At 40.6% G+C, this 13,632-nt stretch overlaps 1 protein-coding gene across 1 annotated transcript in view; it reads right to left on the bottom strand.

Annotated features, from left to right (window-relative positions):
• npffr2a (neuropeptide FF receptor 2a) overlaps window positions 1-12,475 on the bottom strand; it is an 85,524-nt gene extending 73,049 nt beyond the window's left edge. Inside the window, exons 1-2 of the mRNA XM_026188006.2 lie at window positions 11,442-12,475; window positions 3,972-4,306 (exon numbers count right to left, since the gene is read on the bottom strand). Coding sequence (XP_026043791.1) covers window positions 3,972-4,299 — 328 coding nt within the window. The 5' untranslated portion in view covers window positions 4,300-4,306; window positions 11,442-12,475. The remainder of the gene's footprint in view (window positions 1-3,971; window positions 4,307-11,441) is intronic.
• Between the last annotated feature and the right edge of the window lie 1,157 nt (window positions 12,476-13,632).

The raw sequence follows: 13,632 nt of genomic DNA, 5'->3' as shown, positions 1-13,632 counted from the left end.
GTTCCACTGTGTGTTTTTTAAAATGTATTATTATCACTTTTCATGTTTTTGTCGCCCCTGTCCTAACTTTTAATTATTGCCTACAAAATTAAGTTGTGCTTTTCTCCTTTTGTCCACAATCTCTCATCAACACATTTTTTCACAGAAATATATCTTTTTGGTATTTGTGAAATTTTAAATATAAATCAAACACCCAGAGTTTTCATTGACAACCGAAACTAACATACAAAAAAGGATATGCATCACATCCCTGAGCCTTTACAGGTGTGAGCAGCACACGAGCGCAGTATCAGCAGCAGCGGCTCCCATACTCTGTCTGTGCCTGAATGCATCGTGCATTATCACTCAGCTGTAGGTCGCCCATGCTTGGCTGCACTCGAAGCTCGGTGCACGATCACTGTAAACACATGACTATTACGCTACAAGGAGAAAAAATTATGCATAAGGTCATGTTTTCATACATGCAGCCTGAGTAACATGCAAACTGCAGACAGACAGATTACAATGGCATCTAATCTGTTCTGACGCAATAATGGAAAGCAGAGCTGAATTGAGATGTCGGAGTGATTTATTGGCCAAATGCCACTGAATTTCTCTGTATCCTACTCCTAACACTGAAAGAACTGAAAGATGGAGTGCAGGCAGACTGGTGATGAGCTCTGCCCACTTTATGATTGACACAGCCCTTTACGTTCCAGCTGAGTGAGCTCAATTTTCATCTCTGTGCCAAAAGCTCTTTGGCCTGCTGGCGTCTGAATGAATCTTTCATTTTGTCCTCATACAAACTGCAGCTTGACTCACCTTGAACCTTTTTTTTTTGTCTGCTGCATCACATTTACCATTATGTCCACTGATATTTTACTCAAATCTCAACAGTCGATCAGCAAACATAGAGGGCCATCTTTTTTCGCCTGATCATCACTTTGGGCTCCCTTCTTGCTCAAATGTTTGGATCTTCAGTGGCATGAAAAATCTGCTGGAGACGCCGACGGTAATCTTTCTTGCCCTGTTAACACGGCCTCTCCACTAGGTCATGCAACATAACACACTAAAGAAACTGCAGAGAATTTACTGGAGTATATTCTTCTAAAACATCTTGTGTTATCCTATCTTGTGTAACATGAAATGTGACAAGCTGACTCATGAATTCTCAGAACAGACCCAAAAAATAAAAGTGTTGCAATAGGCATCTAGTGGTCGGGGTCATCAGCCACTTGTTCCTCCCTTTATTGAACCAGGCCTTCATTTTGATGTCTCCTATCCCGCTTTATCATTTCATGATTGCATGAAATTGTGTGGCCATGACACCTTAATGTTGACAGAATCTTCACATAATCACCTTCTGGAGCGATCAAAAACAGTTATGGCTGCAGGTGGCGTCACATAATAAGATGGTATATCCACATTTCATTTTTTCTATAATCTTGCTGATAAGAGAGTCAGGTAATGTAAAGCTCTCGGGTGGTACATCCTTTGCAAAGGCTAATGCATTCTGGAAAGCAATCAGGATCCCCGCTTAATTATGACCTATAAGCATGCACCTCCCACCAAAGTGTAATCCTTTTAAAATCCATATCTGATGAAGCCTAATCAAATATTTTAGATTTCTGTATGGAGACGTGCTCTGCAGATGACCTGAGTTTGGTCAATACTTGACCTCAACCAGAGACAGCCCCATAGGCCAGCCCTGCCAATCACCCTTCCTACTGGCTGGGGGGTCCACTGGTGTCTGATGCAATATGAATGGGGAAGCAGTCGGGGGGGAGGTCTGGGCAGTCAGATCCAAACTGGTTCTTGGCACTTCGAACAGCAGCAGCTGGAGCTATTGCACCAGGCTGAGAGATGCCAGTTGTATATAGTCATGCTTTCTTCAACGCACAGCTCGGGTTTTGAAGCCTATGTCCTAAAGACGGTCTGTAAAGTCGTCCTCAGTGAGAGGTGGCGAGCAGGGGTCGGTATACTTGTATCTCCTGGGTTCAGTGTTTACACATTAGGCTTCTTCTGTGCAAGACGTTTGTTCCCCTGCAGATATGGATATATCCAAGTTGCACAAGTGCAAAAATCTTGCTATTATTAGCCAAATGTAATCATCATTCTCTCCAATAAGCTACATCACAAAATAATTTTTACTGATGTTTTTTCTATTATTACTATTATCCTGTTATTTCTATTATTTTGTGCTCGGCAGGTGTTGATTCCAGAGCTCAATTCCTACTCCGTTGACATGTCTCTCTTCTAGGTTTCTTTTATTAATGGATGACACTGGGATTGCATACACGCTTTATTTTATTAAATGCTTTTGTTATTTTTAGCTGTTCCAGTGCCATTCATAGTGCAGCAAATGCTTACCCACTGGTGTATTCTTGAACTGTTGAGGTTAGAGGTTCGCACTGAAAGAGATTTTTCTAAAACTCTGCATAATTTTTAATGCGATAATCTACTGGAAAGCTAATCTGGAATATGCTTCCTGCTGGTGGGTGCAAGCCGTCCCTTACATTTCTGGATTAAATTCATTGTTATGTCATCGCAGCAGGAATTTAATCACACAAAGAATTCCAGCCAGCTGTACGTTCACATGTCTGGTTTGGCTCTTGATTCAGACTATAATGGGGTTTTTTCATACCAAATATCTGCTCTTACAAAGAGGAAAGATGTGGATAATTGGTCTGTAACTGTAATCACTAATTGCAGATTCCACTCTCGTTATACATCCAAAATTGTTGCTCTAAATGAGTAAAGCAATTTCGTTGTCACTCAGTTGACATTCTTATTGTTAGCAAAATACAGAAGCTCGTGGGCTTTAGTTTGAAACTGTCATTTCATATCAGAATCAAAGGAATTTGAAAACACTTTCCAAGAGTAAATTATCATAAAATCATTGTCAGGAAAATTTTAGTCATTTAATTTCAATGTGTAACTGTAGACAGTATCTGAACCCCCAGCTACTATCACTTGCCTTAAAAATTGCTCATGTGTGATTTAGTCATCAGCAACCAACTGTCAAACGGAATTGGAGCACAATGTGGAAAAAGCCCCGGTTTCTCCATCTCAGCTCACAATTTCAACTCTGCCGAGCCTCTTCTGTTTCTCACCACCACAGGCGATAAGAAAGCGGTGGGTCATGTCTCAGTGCTCACAAGGTTCATTTAGCAAGGGATGGCTCTACAGAAAACTTGGGTAGTCCACATTAATACAACTCAAAGCCAGCAGCTCTGACGCTGTGATTTCACAGTAGAAAGCTAAATGGCTGGTTGAACTCTGGAAAAGATGGTGAGAACACTTTTTTTCATACAGCATTTTCTTTGCGATCACTGAAATGTGAAGCAAGTCTTGGTAAAACAGGGCAAAAGTGAAGACGACAGAAAAACCTTAACCCTTCTGCTCGGTGGCCGTTTCAGGATACCAGGAATCAGATCTGGTTCCACTGCAGTGACTGGATTTTACCATACTCCGGCTGCCTTAACATTCATTTGTAATTTAGGTTTATGTGTGCAGTGGGTATACCAAATCTTTCTAAGATGTTCTATCGCTACCAAAAAGTGGTTATTTTCTGCTTCAGAACCTGGTAAGTAGCTGGTTATGATTCTGTTCATTAGTATTTGCTGAGTTCTGCAGATAATCTGCAAAACTTTCATCAAGGAAATTAGATTTTAACTTTCATGTTGGCAACCTTTTATTTTGTTGTCCATTATTGCTGTTCAGTCTACACACTGAAGCTTAAATACGCCTTTCGGGATGTTAATCACAATAGAAGTTTGTCCTCTATCTGGGTTATCAGAAAGCAAGAAGCAATAAATCATCTAATTTATAAGAATCCACATGCAGAAATTCCTCTGTGCTAAAAGGTAATAGTTTCTTCCCTACTCCATGCTCAACCTCTCAAATTTGATGCAATTTCACCAGGTAGTTTTTGGGTAGTGTTGCCACTGATAGCACAAAAGAGCAACACACCTCTATTACTGTCTGCTCACCTGTAATTATGTTGTCAAGAAGCGTTGTTGGCATGCAGAAAATCCCCACCAGCAGGTCACTCACGGCAAGGTTTAGGATGAACAAATTGGTAACAGTCCGCATATTTTTGCTCCTCAGCACGATGAAGCACACCACTCCATTTCCCACCATGCACACGAGGAAAATCAGCAGGTAGGACACGATGAAGATGGCTGCCGTGGATGGCTGATGCAGGTAAAATCCAACATAAGTGATGTTGCTCCTGGGTATGACAGACTCCAGGGAGGAGTTGTACAACGTCCAGTTGTCATTCAGTTGAGTCAAGTTGTTTTCAAATCCTTCGTTCATTTTAACCCTGTAATATGAAAAGTCGTTAGAAAAGTGCAATGAGAAGGTACTGGAGTATTTATTTATTTATTTTAAGATTAGTTTTGTATTAAGTAAAATCCTGCAATCGAAGGTTTGTTAAAGGATTTTTGGTGAAAACATGTTTGTTGACCACGGCTGAATCCCTCTCTAGTGTTGTAAATCATTTCAGTTTTATTCACATGGCACCAAATCACAGTCACAGTCACCTGAATGTGCATCATACTGTAAGAGCCTACAATACTGGAAAGAAAACCCCAACAATTAGATGACCCTATGAGGAAGCACTTGGTGACAGTGGGAAGGAAAAACAAGAAGAACCAGGCTCAGAGAGGGACAGCCATCTGCTTGGGGGTTAGGGAGGAAGAAAGGAAAAAGACGCACTGTGGAAGTGAGCCAGAGATTAATAGTATTTAAAAAACAAACAAACAAAAAAGATGTGAGTGAAGAAGAATCCCCCAGCAGACTAGACCTACTGCAGCATCACTAAGGGAGGATTCAGGTCACCTGATCCAGCCTTAACTATAAGCTTAATCAAAAAGTTTTAATCCCAATCTTTTAAAAAAGCACCCATTAAGGAGTACAAAAATACCTTAAAAACATATCATCCTGTCAGATTATAATGTGTAATGTTACACAAGAACGGGAAGAAATCAAAATGAAGAAAGATAATGCTCCTCTAAAAGTAAAAGAAATACCCTCACCTCTTCAAAGAGAAGTTTTCTGCCTTTGTAGCTGAATGATAAAGTTCAGAGAAATCTGTGATGAAACCTTGTTCCTTTCACTCTCACATCAGTGCAGCGTGTTGGGTTTTTATTGTGTTACAACAATGCTGCGATTTTTGCATGATACCAGATGTTGAGTGTGGGCAGATACATTTTGATTTTGATCATTTCTTATCAAAAAAGCTCGAGTCGGCTGATGTATCTGATGGTTATCTGATCACCCGCTGTGTTTTATTTGTCTGTTATTTTAATGGAGGTGATGATAAATTATTTTTTAAAAGCTCCATTTTGAGCAACGTTGTTGTAACTGCTTGTACTTTATCCCCTGAGGTTTTCCAGGCTGGAGTAAGTCTGATTTTAAAATATAAATGCATTTGTATAACGCTTTACTCAGTCCCTAAGGACCCCAAAGCGCTTTACACATCCAGTCATCCACACATCCACACACTGGTGATGGCAGCTACATTGTAGCCACAGCCATCCTGGGGCGCACTGACAGAGGCGAGGCTGCCGGACACTGGCGCCACCGGGCCCTCTGACCACCACCAGTAGGCAACAGGTGAAGTGTCTTGCCCAAGGACACAACGACCGAAACTGTCGGAGCCGGGGCTCGAACCAGCAACCTTCCCATTACAAGACAAACTGCCAACTCTTGTCCAACTTTTACCTACTGGGCGTTTATTGGCCATTATTCAAACGTAGTTTAGTATAGTCAGCATTCAGTACATCCGTACATTATGAAGTACAAAATGAAAATATTAAAGTGTCCAATAAGACTTTGAAACTTGCAACTCAAACTCGTTATTGGAAAAGCTGATGGATTAAGTTTTCCCAGTCGTCCTCTTAACAGCTGCACTTGGTTTTACAACCACTTGTTTCACTTTACAGATCCCAAGCTGTGTCCATCTTTTCAGTCTCTGGTATAAATGAGATTATCAAACCTTTCCTCAACATTTTGTTTAAGCCTTTTTAATAAAATAAATAAATCAGCATCTCTTTCAATACATGTCAAACCGGCCCCGTGCCAGCAGCAGCGCGCTACTTCACTGTCCTATTTTCCATCTGTGTTGCTACTTGAAAAGAGCACTTCTTCCCCCTTCACTTTTTCAACCCGAGCATTGCCACACTGGAGCAGCTCTTGTTGTGGGATCCTGCTGTCGCTGTCTAATTGTGTTTTATAAAACGAGATGAGATGGTTGTTGAGGGAAAAAGAAAATGCCAAAGAAAAAATTACCCACCAAGTCAACAAACTCGCAATTGTGAATTTATGTTCGTATGCTGTCGAAAACATTTCAAAGGTGAACATGTTGTAAGTACAGGCTAATCATTTCTACTCTGACATCCTTCTGCATTCAGAACTGTGAAGGCTCTTTTAGAGCGTTTCAAGCAATCTTCCTCTTTTTCAGTGAAACCAGTGGTTTATGCTTTGTAATAAACCCTGAATGTGTTTCTATTCATTAAGCCAACTTTGGTTTGTAAATGTTGACAGTGACACGCTTACCCCCTCAAAAAGGGTCTTGCCTTGGTTAGATGTCATCCACTCTAGTTGGCCTCTATTTAATTCAGTTTTATTTAATCACAACAACAGTCTCCTCGAGGCGCTTTCTGCAGTCTTTCAGCTTTTTTTTATTTTTTTTCTCTCTCTGACAGGCTTATTCAGTCTCTTAAACCTTTTGACAGCCTCCCTCCCTTGTACTGGTATCTCATATCATGTTTGATGTTAGAATGAAAAGCTATGAATTTAACACTTTCATTTTTTACTCTCTGCTCGTACAGAACTTAATCTGTTTTCTAAGAGTAGGTCCACCTGAATTTGACACACGTGAAGAAAAGTAAAATAACTATTGATTATATGTGAACAACAAAATGGGCCAATGAAAAAGTCAGCCTCCTCTCAGCTGTCTGAGTGTCACACTCGTGTGCCTTCAAGCAGACAGCAAATTAACAGCTGTGATAGCGTCTACTCAAGAAATTATATAGAAGAGATTTGGATCAGATAAGGGTAGCTGCTGAGAATCATTAAGTCTGATTTGAACTGTCTGGTCATGATTGGATGTTACTTACATGGAGTAATATGAAAGTCTAGATGGAAGAAAACACAATATTACTTTGGAGCTGACTTCCTGTGCTTTGCTGATGTCTTAAATTGATTCCTTCAATCACCGTCATCCTCCCATCACATTTTCTGAGTCTCCTTTATGATGCATCACAGTTTTTACAATTTCATCATTGAACCCAAGATCAACAATTCCCCTTCAGTTAAGTGTATCACATTTGGTGTTGTTGACAAATGGTTTCTGTAACACCTTTTTGATAGAAGTATCGAGCTCTTCTTCATGCGTCTCTGCATTTCTGTGATTTGATATAAGATATTATTTTCAAAAAAGTGTAGGATTTAATAGCCTGCAAATAAATTATAATTCTAATGTAATAGTCATTAATCTGCCAGTGTAGCCACATCCTGATTTCTGTTTCTCACAGTTCCAATGCATGTATATACTCTGTCGATTCTAACCCTTTTTTTATGTTAAGTCTTATTCAACATTTAATCAGTCCAACAGCAGGTGGATCACCTCAGTGTTAGCTGCCATTGTTTGAAATGCACAAAAAAGCCCAGCTCCGCATAGAAAGCCCAGTGCAAACTAAACTGCAACATAGTTACAGACTCATGCAAGCTGGCTACACTTTCAGTTAGATCAATCAACAAAAGTTAACCTAAGTCCAGTAACCTGAGGTTTTTCTGAGGTTTGATTCCAGGTTCTAATAGCTGCTGCAGATTGTTATAAAAATTCTTAGGTATGCTGTGAATTATAGTTCTCAGAAAATCAAAAACCTCAAAAAATTGTAATAAGCAGATGTAACTTTTAAAAAGCAAAATGTAATCAGCCAAGAAAGTTAAAAAAGGGGCCGTCTCTTACTTCCTCTCACAGGTATAACAAAATCAGATTTACACAGCACAATTAAAATTGAGCTTTTGAATTGCTGTGCAAAGAATACAGTTGCATTAAATGTAATTACATTAAAAATACATACAAATACAGTGGAACCCCGACTTACGAATACCCCGTTAAACAAAAAATTCAAGTTACGAAGGCGCTGAACGGCAATATTTCTGCCCGAGTTACGAAATCCGCTGGCTCTGATTGGCTGAGCCCACAATGCCTTCCGAATCATGTGACAACCCCTTGGCTTTCGTAATTGCGCTTCGCTGTTCCACTTGAACAACGTGTTGTTGTTCTAGTTAGCAATTAGCCTACAGCCTATCGTTCAGCATCGCCTCACTCAAAAGGCGCGACGGGTGCTTCGACTTACGAAAATTTTCAACTTACGAAAGACCCTCAGGAACAAATTAATTTCGTAAGTCGGGGTTCCACTGTACAATGTAAAGTAAACAGTGGAGATGCAGAATACAGAATTAAGTGGCCTTCAGTAGCAGGTACATAACTACTACTACATCAACCAGAAGACAGCAGGGTTACAGATATAACAACAAATGAGAGGTTAGTGGGTTGGAAAGGCCAGAGAGTAAAGGTGGTTTTGAGCCTAGACTCTCCTTTTATCTCAAGCATTAAGTGATTCCATAGCTGTGGAGCAGTGACTGCAAAGATGGTTACCTTGTTACTCCAAATGTGATATTGGAAATGTAAGAAATCAGCAATAAAATCTAGCTGCTGAACTCTGTTAACGTGTTTAAAGACACAGGTGACACCAAGGTACAGGAATCTCCAAAAAAGCAGACATAAAGTAATAAAGGAATGGATGAACTTCCAGATCACGAAAAGCCAAAAAAAGATTTGCGTTTAAAGATGATTTTTAACAAGAGAACAAATGGGTTTAAAAAATTGCATCGGTATCAACAGCACCACTAAGCTCCAGCGTAATCAGGGCTGGTCTATCACCTGTAAACCCTTAGAAAAGGTAGCACCTTTGGTTGCCTTGTGCATGTTACACACTGTGGACTTGTGCACTGGTCTGCACAAATCTCCTAAATCTCTCACATACTGGCTCCAAGCACCACAGTTACCCCAGGACTGATATTACAAGGACATCACTTGCTCTAAGGAACCTTTGGGAAGAAAGTCGCCGAAAAGGGCAAAAGAGCTTTTCCCCACTCAGCCGGCTAGTGTTTGTGAGGAGGAGGCAACAATGCTTGTTACAGGCTCCAAGCTATGGTAGACTTGGATGCTAATTTCCATATGAGAAGCAAAATTTGACCCAGAAACACTCAAGGACTTCAGTCCTTGTCCTAATGTGCTAACCCACAGCAGCTGAGCCTTCAGTATAATTGGTGGGGACATACTAATGCACACTACACTTTAAAGCTTCATTGTGCAGCTATGAAGCCATCTTTTCACACTATGTTCACATTGTCAACCACCACATTACCTATAACGATGAGAAAAGTGCGAAAACGACTGAATTCTGCAGGACAGTCATGTGCTGTGGACACAGATATATCAGCCACTCCAAGCAGCCCACCCTCCAACAAAATCAAGTCCATTTTGGAGATCGGTTTCTAATCAGAGTGTCTGAATCTGTTAGTGTATGAGTGTTTTTCTGTGTTTGATGCCGCTGGTACACTGTGTGACACTTCACTAGGGAACTGTAAAATAAAGTGCAACTGAAGTGTCTTCCTCCTTCAGTGAATTACTTCCACAGCAGATATACTGCAGGTAAAAGAAAGCACCACTATATGAAATTTCAGTCAGAAACATTGTTGGATTTCAAAGGAAATCATTTGTAAGCTGGAAATATCTAAACATGGTTTTAGAATCAGAATCAGAAAGGGTTTTATTGCCAAATGTTGAGCGGGTTTACAACATTAGCACATTAGGTGGACCTCAGGAATCACATGATAACTTCTCAGTTTGTGTTCTGGTTTGTGCTAAAAGCTTTTGAACTTCAACATAAAAGTGTATCAATCCTTCTATCTGGGTAATTCTCTGTATTTCAACAGCACAAGTATGAAAGGGGAAGAGCTGACCAGCAAAACGAGCCTCGTCTCAGTCATCTGACTAAGATCTGCGTTAAAATAAGGCTTTATAAAATAAGGTTTTTTACTAATTACATTACTGCACTGGGGAGGTACTGTGTTAAGTGGTCCACAGCAGCCCAACAATACATGTTATCATGTTAAAACATTTACATTTTGTGAAAAAACAAATTTACATCTTAATGTTAAAAAACCCTCTAAAATTCAATCGACTGATCGTGACCTCTTAATTAAACACTAATCTCACTATCCAACCATAACTGCTTCTCCTTTAGCAGGCAGAAGACCACGTTCAGAGCAGCTTCCTCCTCTCACTCATGTTCACTAAACAATAAAGTTATTACAATAAACAGTGGAGGTTCTGCTGTCATTAAACATGCTCTTCACATGATACTGCATATGAGCTGGGAGCCGCAAGGGAATTCCAGACTGTGTTCATGTCCCTAATATGCCACTGATCATTTTTTGGTGAACTTGCGATCACAGTGCATTTATCCAGGGTGTAACTGGAAATGTAGCTCAAAAACGAATAAGATCCTTTTGCCTTCTCTAATGTTTGTCAAACATGCAGCTTAAAATAAACTTAAATGTCAGATCCAGTCCTTCATCATCTTTCACCAACCCCAGATTTTGCATTTCTCATCATTCTTTAAGCATGTATTAAAAGCAGCCATTGTAATGGCATTAATAGAGCTGCATTGTGCACGTTTGTATTCAGATTTTAATGCTCCACCTTCGTCTGCATGAGACAAGAGGAGCTCATTACGTGTTTAGAAGTTAATTAATTAGAGTCAAACCCAGTTAAATTTCATATTTTAATGAAAAAGGTGAAAAGAAGTTACGTTTTTTTATTAACTAATCAAACAATTCAAATGTAATTCTAATGGAGCTCCAAAAGTCCCCAGTGATGACTGTGCATGATCCTCTTTCCCACTAATGATAATGATAACACGTACACAGGAGCTCGTTAAGTTCGCGTCCATCCAGCAGCATTCTGCCTGATGCATCGAGGCGAGCAGACAGCTCCATGAACACACTGTGCAACCATTATGCGCACATCACTTAATGAAACATTAAAGTTAATCAGGACATAATATCGCTTCTTCAGATTCCCAGTAAATCTCACAGGAGAGGAATTGGATGCAGACTTCAGGAGCTGAATGACTGAGCGCTCCTGGACAAAGAGCGTCCTGTCAGGCAGCGGACAAAAACGCGGTGATAATGGTTTGGATGGATGCGCACTTGTTCCCTGCCTCTACACGCCCCAACGAGCTTTAAACGCTGTCCAGTTTTAACTATTCAGCTTGAAGATAAGTAAAAGTTACTGAAAATTAATTCTACAGATTCACGTCGCCCTGCCAAACACTGAAATGTTCACCATTGCCTTATTTATGATGTTGTCCTACCTTGTTTGCTTTCACCTCAACGGGCAGCGTTCATTTAAAGAAAATGTCCAAATTTCTACTTTTCTCCGAATGAGACATATTTATATGAAACCGAAGAAAAAACAGAAAGAAGCCAGTCTCTCTCTCTCACTCAGCTCCGTACCAATCCACGTTCAAGCGCGTCGCCTGAAAGCGCGCTTCTCGTGGCACATGGTGCGCTCTGCCGGCCGCTCAGAGCGCAATTGTGGGATTTGTGCAGATCCAGCCGTGTTTGATGCTGTGACGTCGGGGGCGCAGGGGTGGGATTAGAGGATGAGGATGAACGGGCTAATGGTTGAGTGATATCGCCACGATCTCGCCCAGCTGCTGACTCTTAAATGTCATTGTCTGTGATGGTGGAAGTGTGGGGGGGCAGAACACAGATGGTCTGCGCAGTAAAACATAGCCTCAGGAACCGTCACACAACACCCCATATAGTCATGTGGATGTTTTCTAAAAATGTTCAAAGCCACGGTCAACAAATTTATGGAAGCCCTGAGATGCCAGAATTTATTAAGTCTGCACTCCCCTGGCAACCACTGGTCGCTAGGAAAATTGGCTATTCCCCAACCAGTTGGAGAGCGGTTGCTGTCTGTTGCTGAATGGTGCTAGCTAAAATCAGTCCTTAAATCAGGGTGCTGCACAACAAAACCTTGCAATTGCTTTGGGTGCCAGCAGTTTGCTTGGTTGCCCATAGTTTGCACTGAAGACAGAAACTTGTCTGCCCCCACCAACTAATCAACGAGCAATAGTGAAACTAGAAAAAGTGTGACGCACACTTGTTTCAAAGTAAAAGTGCCTCAATGCTGCAGCCAACGTGTTTTGAAAGGTGAAACTTGCCACCCAATTTTTTGTTGTCATCTAATCTTTAGACCTGTGTGACTGAGGCCGAACTTCCCTGCAGAGAAATGAATAATAACCTCAGATTTTATCAATAAAATGCCTTTCCAGTGGAAATCCATGTACATACAGCATTTCATTTGTTGTTTTGGATTATTAAGAACTAACAAATTATGATTTTTATGTGTTGTTATGCTTTTTTTAAAGGTCTATTTGTGAACCATATAATTGAATGCAAATGTAATGAGAGAAGATTAAGTGTGTAACGATGAAAAGTAGCATTTATTGCTTTTGTATATCTATAGATGGATTTATTTATAATTTACTGATGTGGCTCACTTGAGATCAAATTGGACCAAATGCGGTCGGCTTGATAGCCCAACATTAAAAACCTGTATTTCTGCTTTGGTAGCTGCTGTGCTGCATTAAAACCACCACCACCCGCCTGCTTGCGCTGCTTCAGCTCCCACAGCTTGACTGTTGCCTCATCAAGGGATTGGTCTAACAGGGTCACTTCTCTTATCTGGGTTTCTTTGTGGTTTGTGGGTTTAATGTGTTGGTCAAATAATTGAACTATGAAGTTACTGGTTTGAATCTTGCTGTGGACCTTTCCTGCATGTGTTCCTTTCATTGCGCTAATATGTTAAGAAAGTATTAATCTGTCTCTAAATCAGCTTCTATTAATGCAAATTCCCACTTTGTATTTTATTTCTTTTTTGTTCTTTGGACTCTGATGATGAAACGTGTGTGCAGCACACAGTATGCTCCCCTGTAGATGGCAGATGGAAGAGAGTGCTGTTTTGCTGCGTACACACTGAGAAAGCGTTGCAGTTAAAAGCCCAAACTTTCTTCCCCAGGCTCTGGCATGTTTGATTCGGCTCAAGTCTGAATCATTGAGAAAAAGTTATTGAGCAACAAGATCTAACCTGCAGAAGCATCGTTAATGGCGGCCTTCCTGGCTGCCTTACCCTTAGATGCTTTATCTTTGAAGCCTAAAGCGACCAATTAAGTGAGATAAACGTTATCATGATTTTGTGACGATTGTCGTAGTCAGTCACAGTTATTGCTGCGTCTTTTATTGATATGTGAGGATTCATCATGAAACACGTTTGTTTTTAAACCATATCTCCTGTGTTTCCCTCCCTGTTGTCTGTGTGAGCTTTGTGTCGCTCGTTGTTCTTATTTACTGTTTATTTTGTTTGCTACGTGCTCGTGTGTCTCAGTTGGTTCTGCTTCCTGTAAACTCGCCTGTGACTTGTTAGCCAATCATAGTTCTGCACCTCCCTGTCGGTCTCCTCGTGTCTCTGTTTTGCCCCTTGTGATTTTTCTTCCT

This window comes from Astatotilapia calliptera, chromosome 12, assembly GCF_964374335.1.
Source record: "Astatotilapia calliptera chromosome 12, fAstCal68.1, whole genome shotgun sequence".
NCBI lineage: Eukaryota > Metazoa > Chordata > Actinopteri > Cichliformes > Cichlidae > Astatotilapia > Astatotilapia calliptera.
Note: the sequence above shows the minus strand (reverse complement) of the source record. Positions and strands in the feature narration are given on the sequence as shown.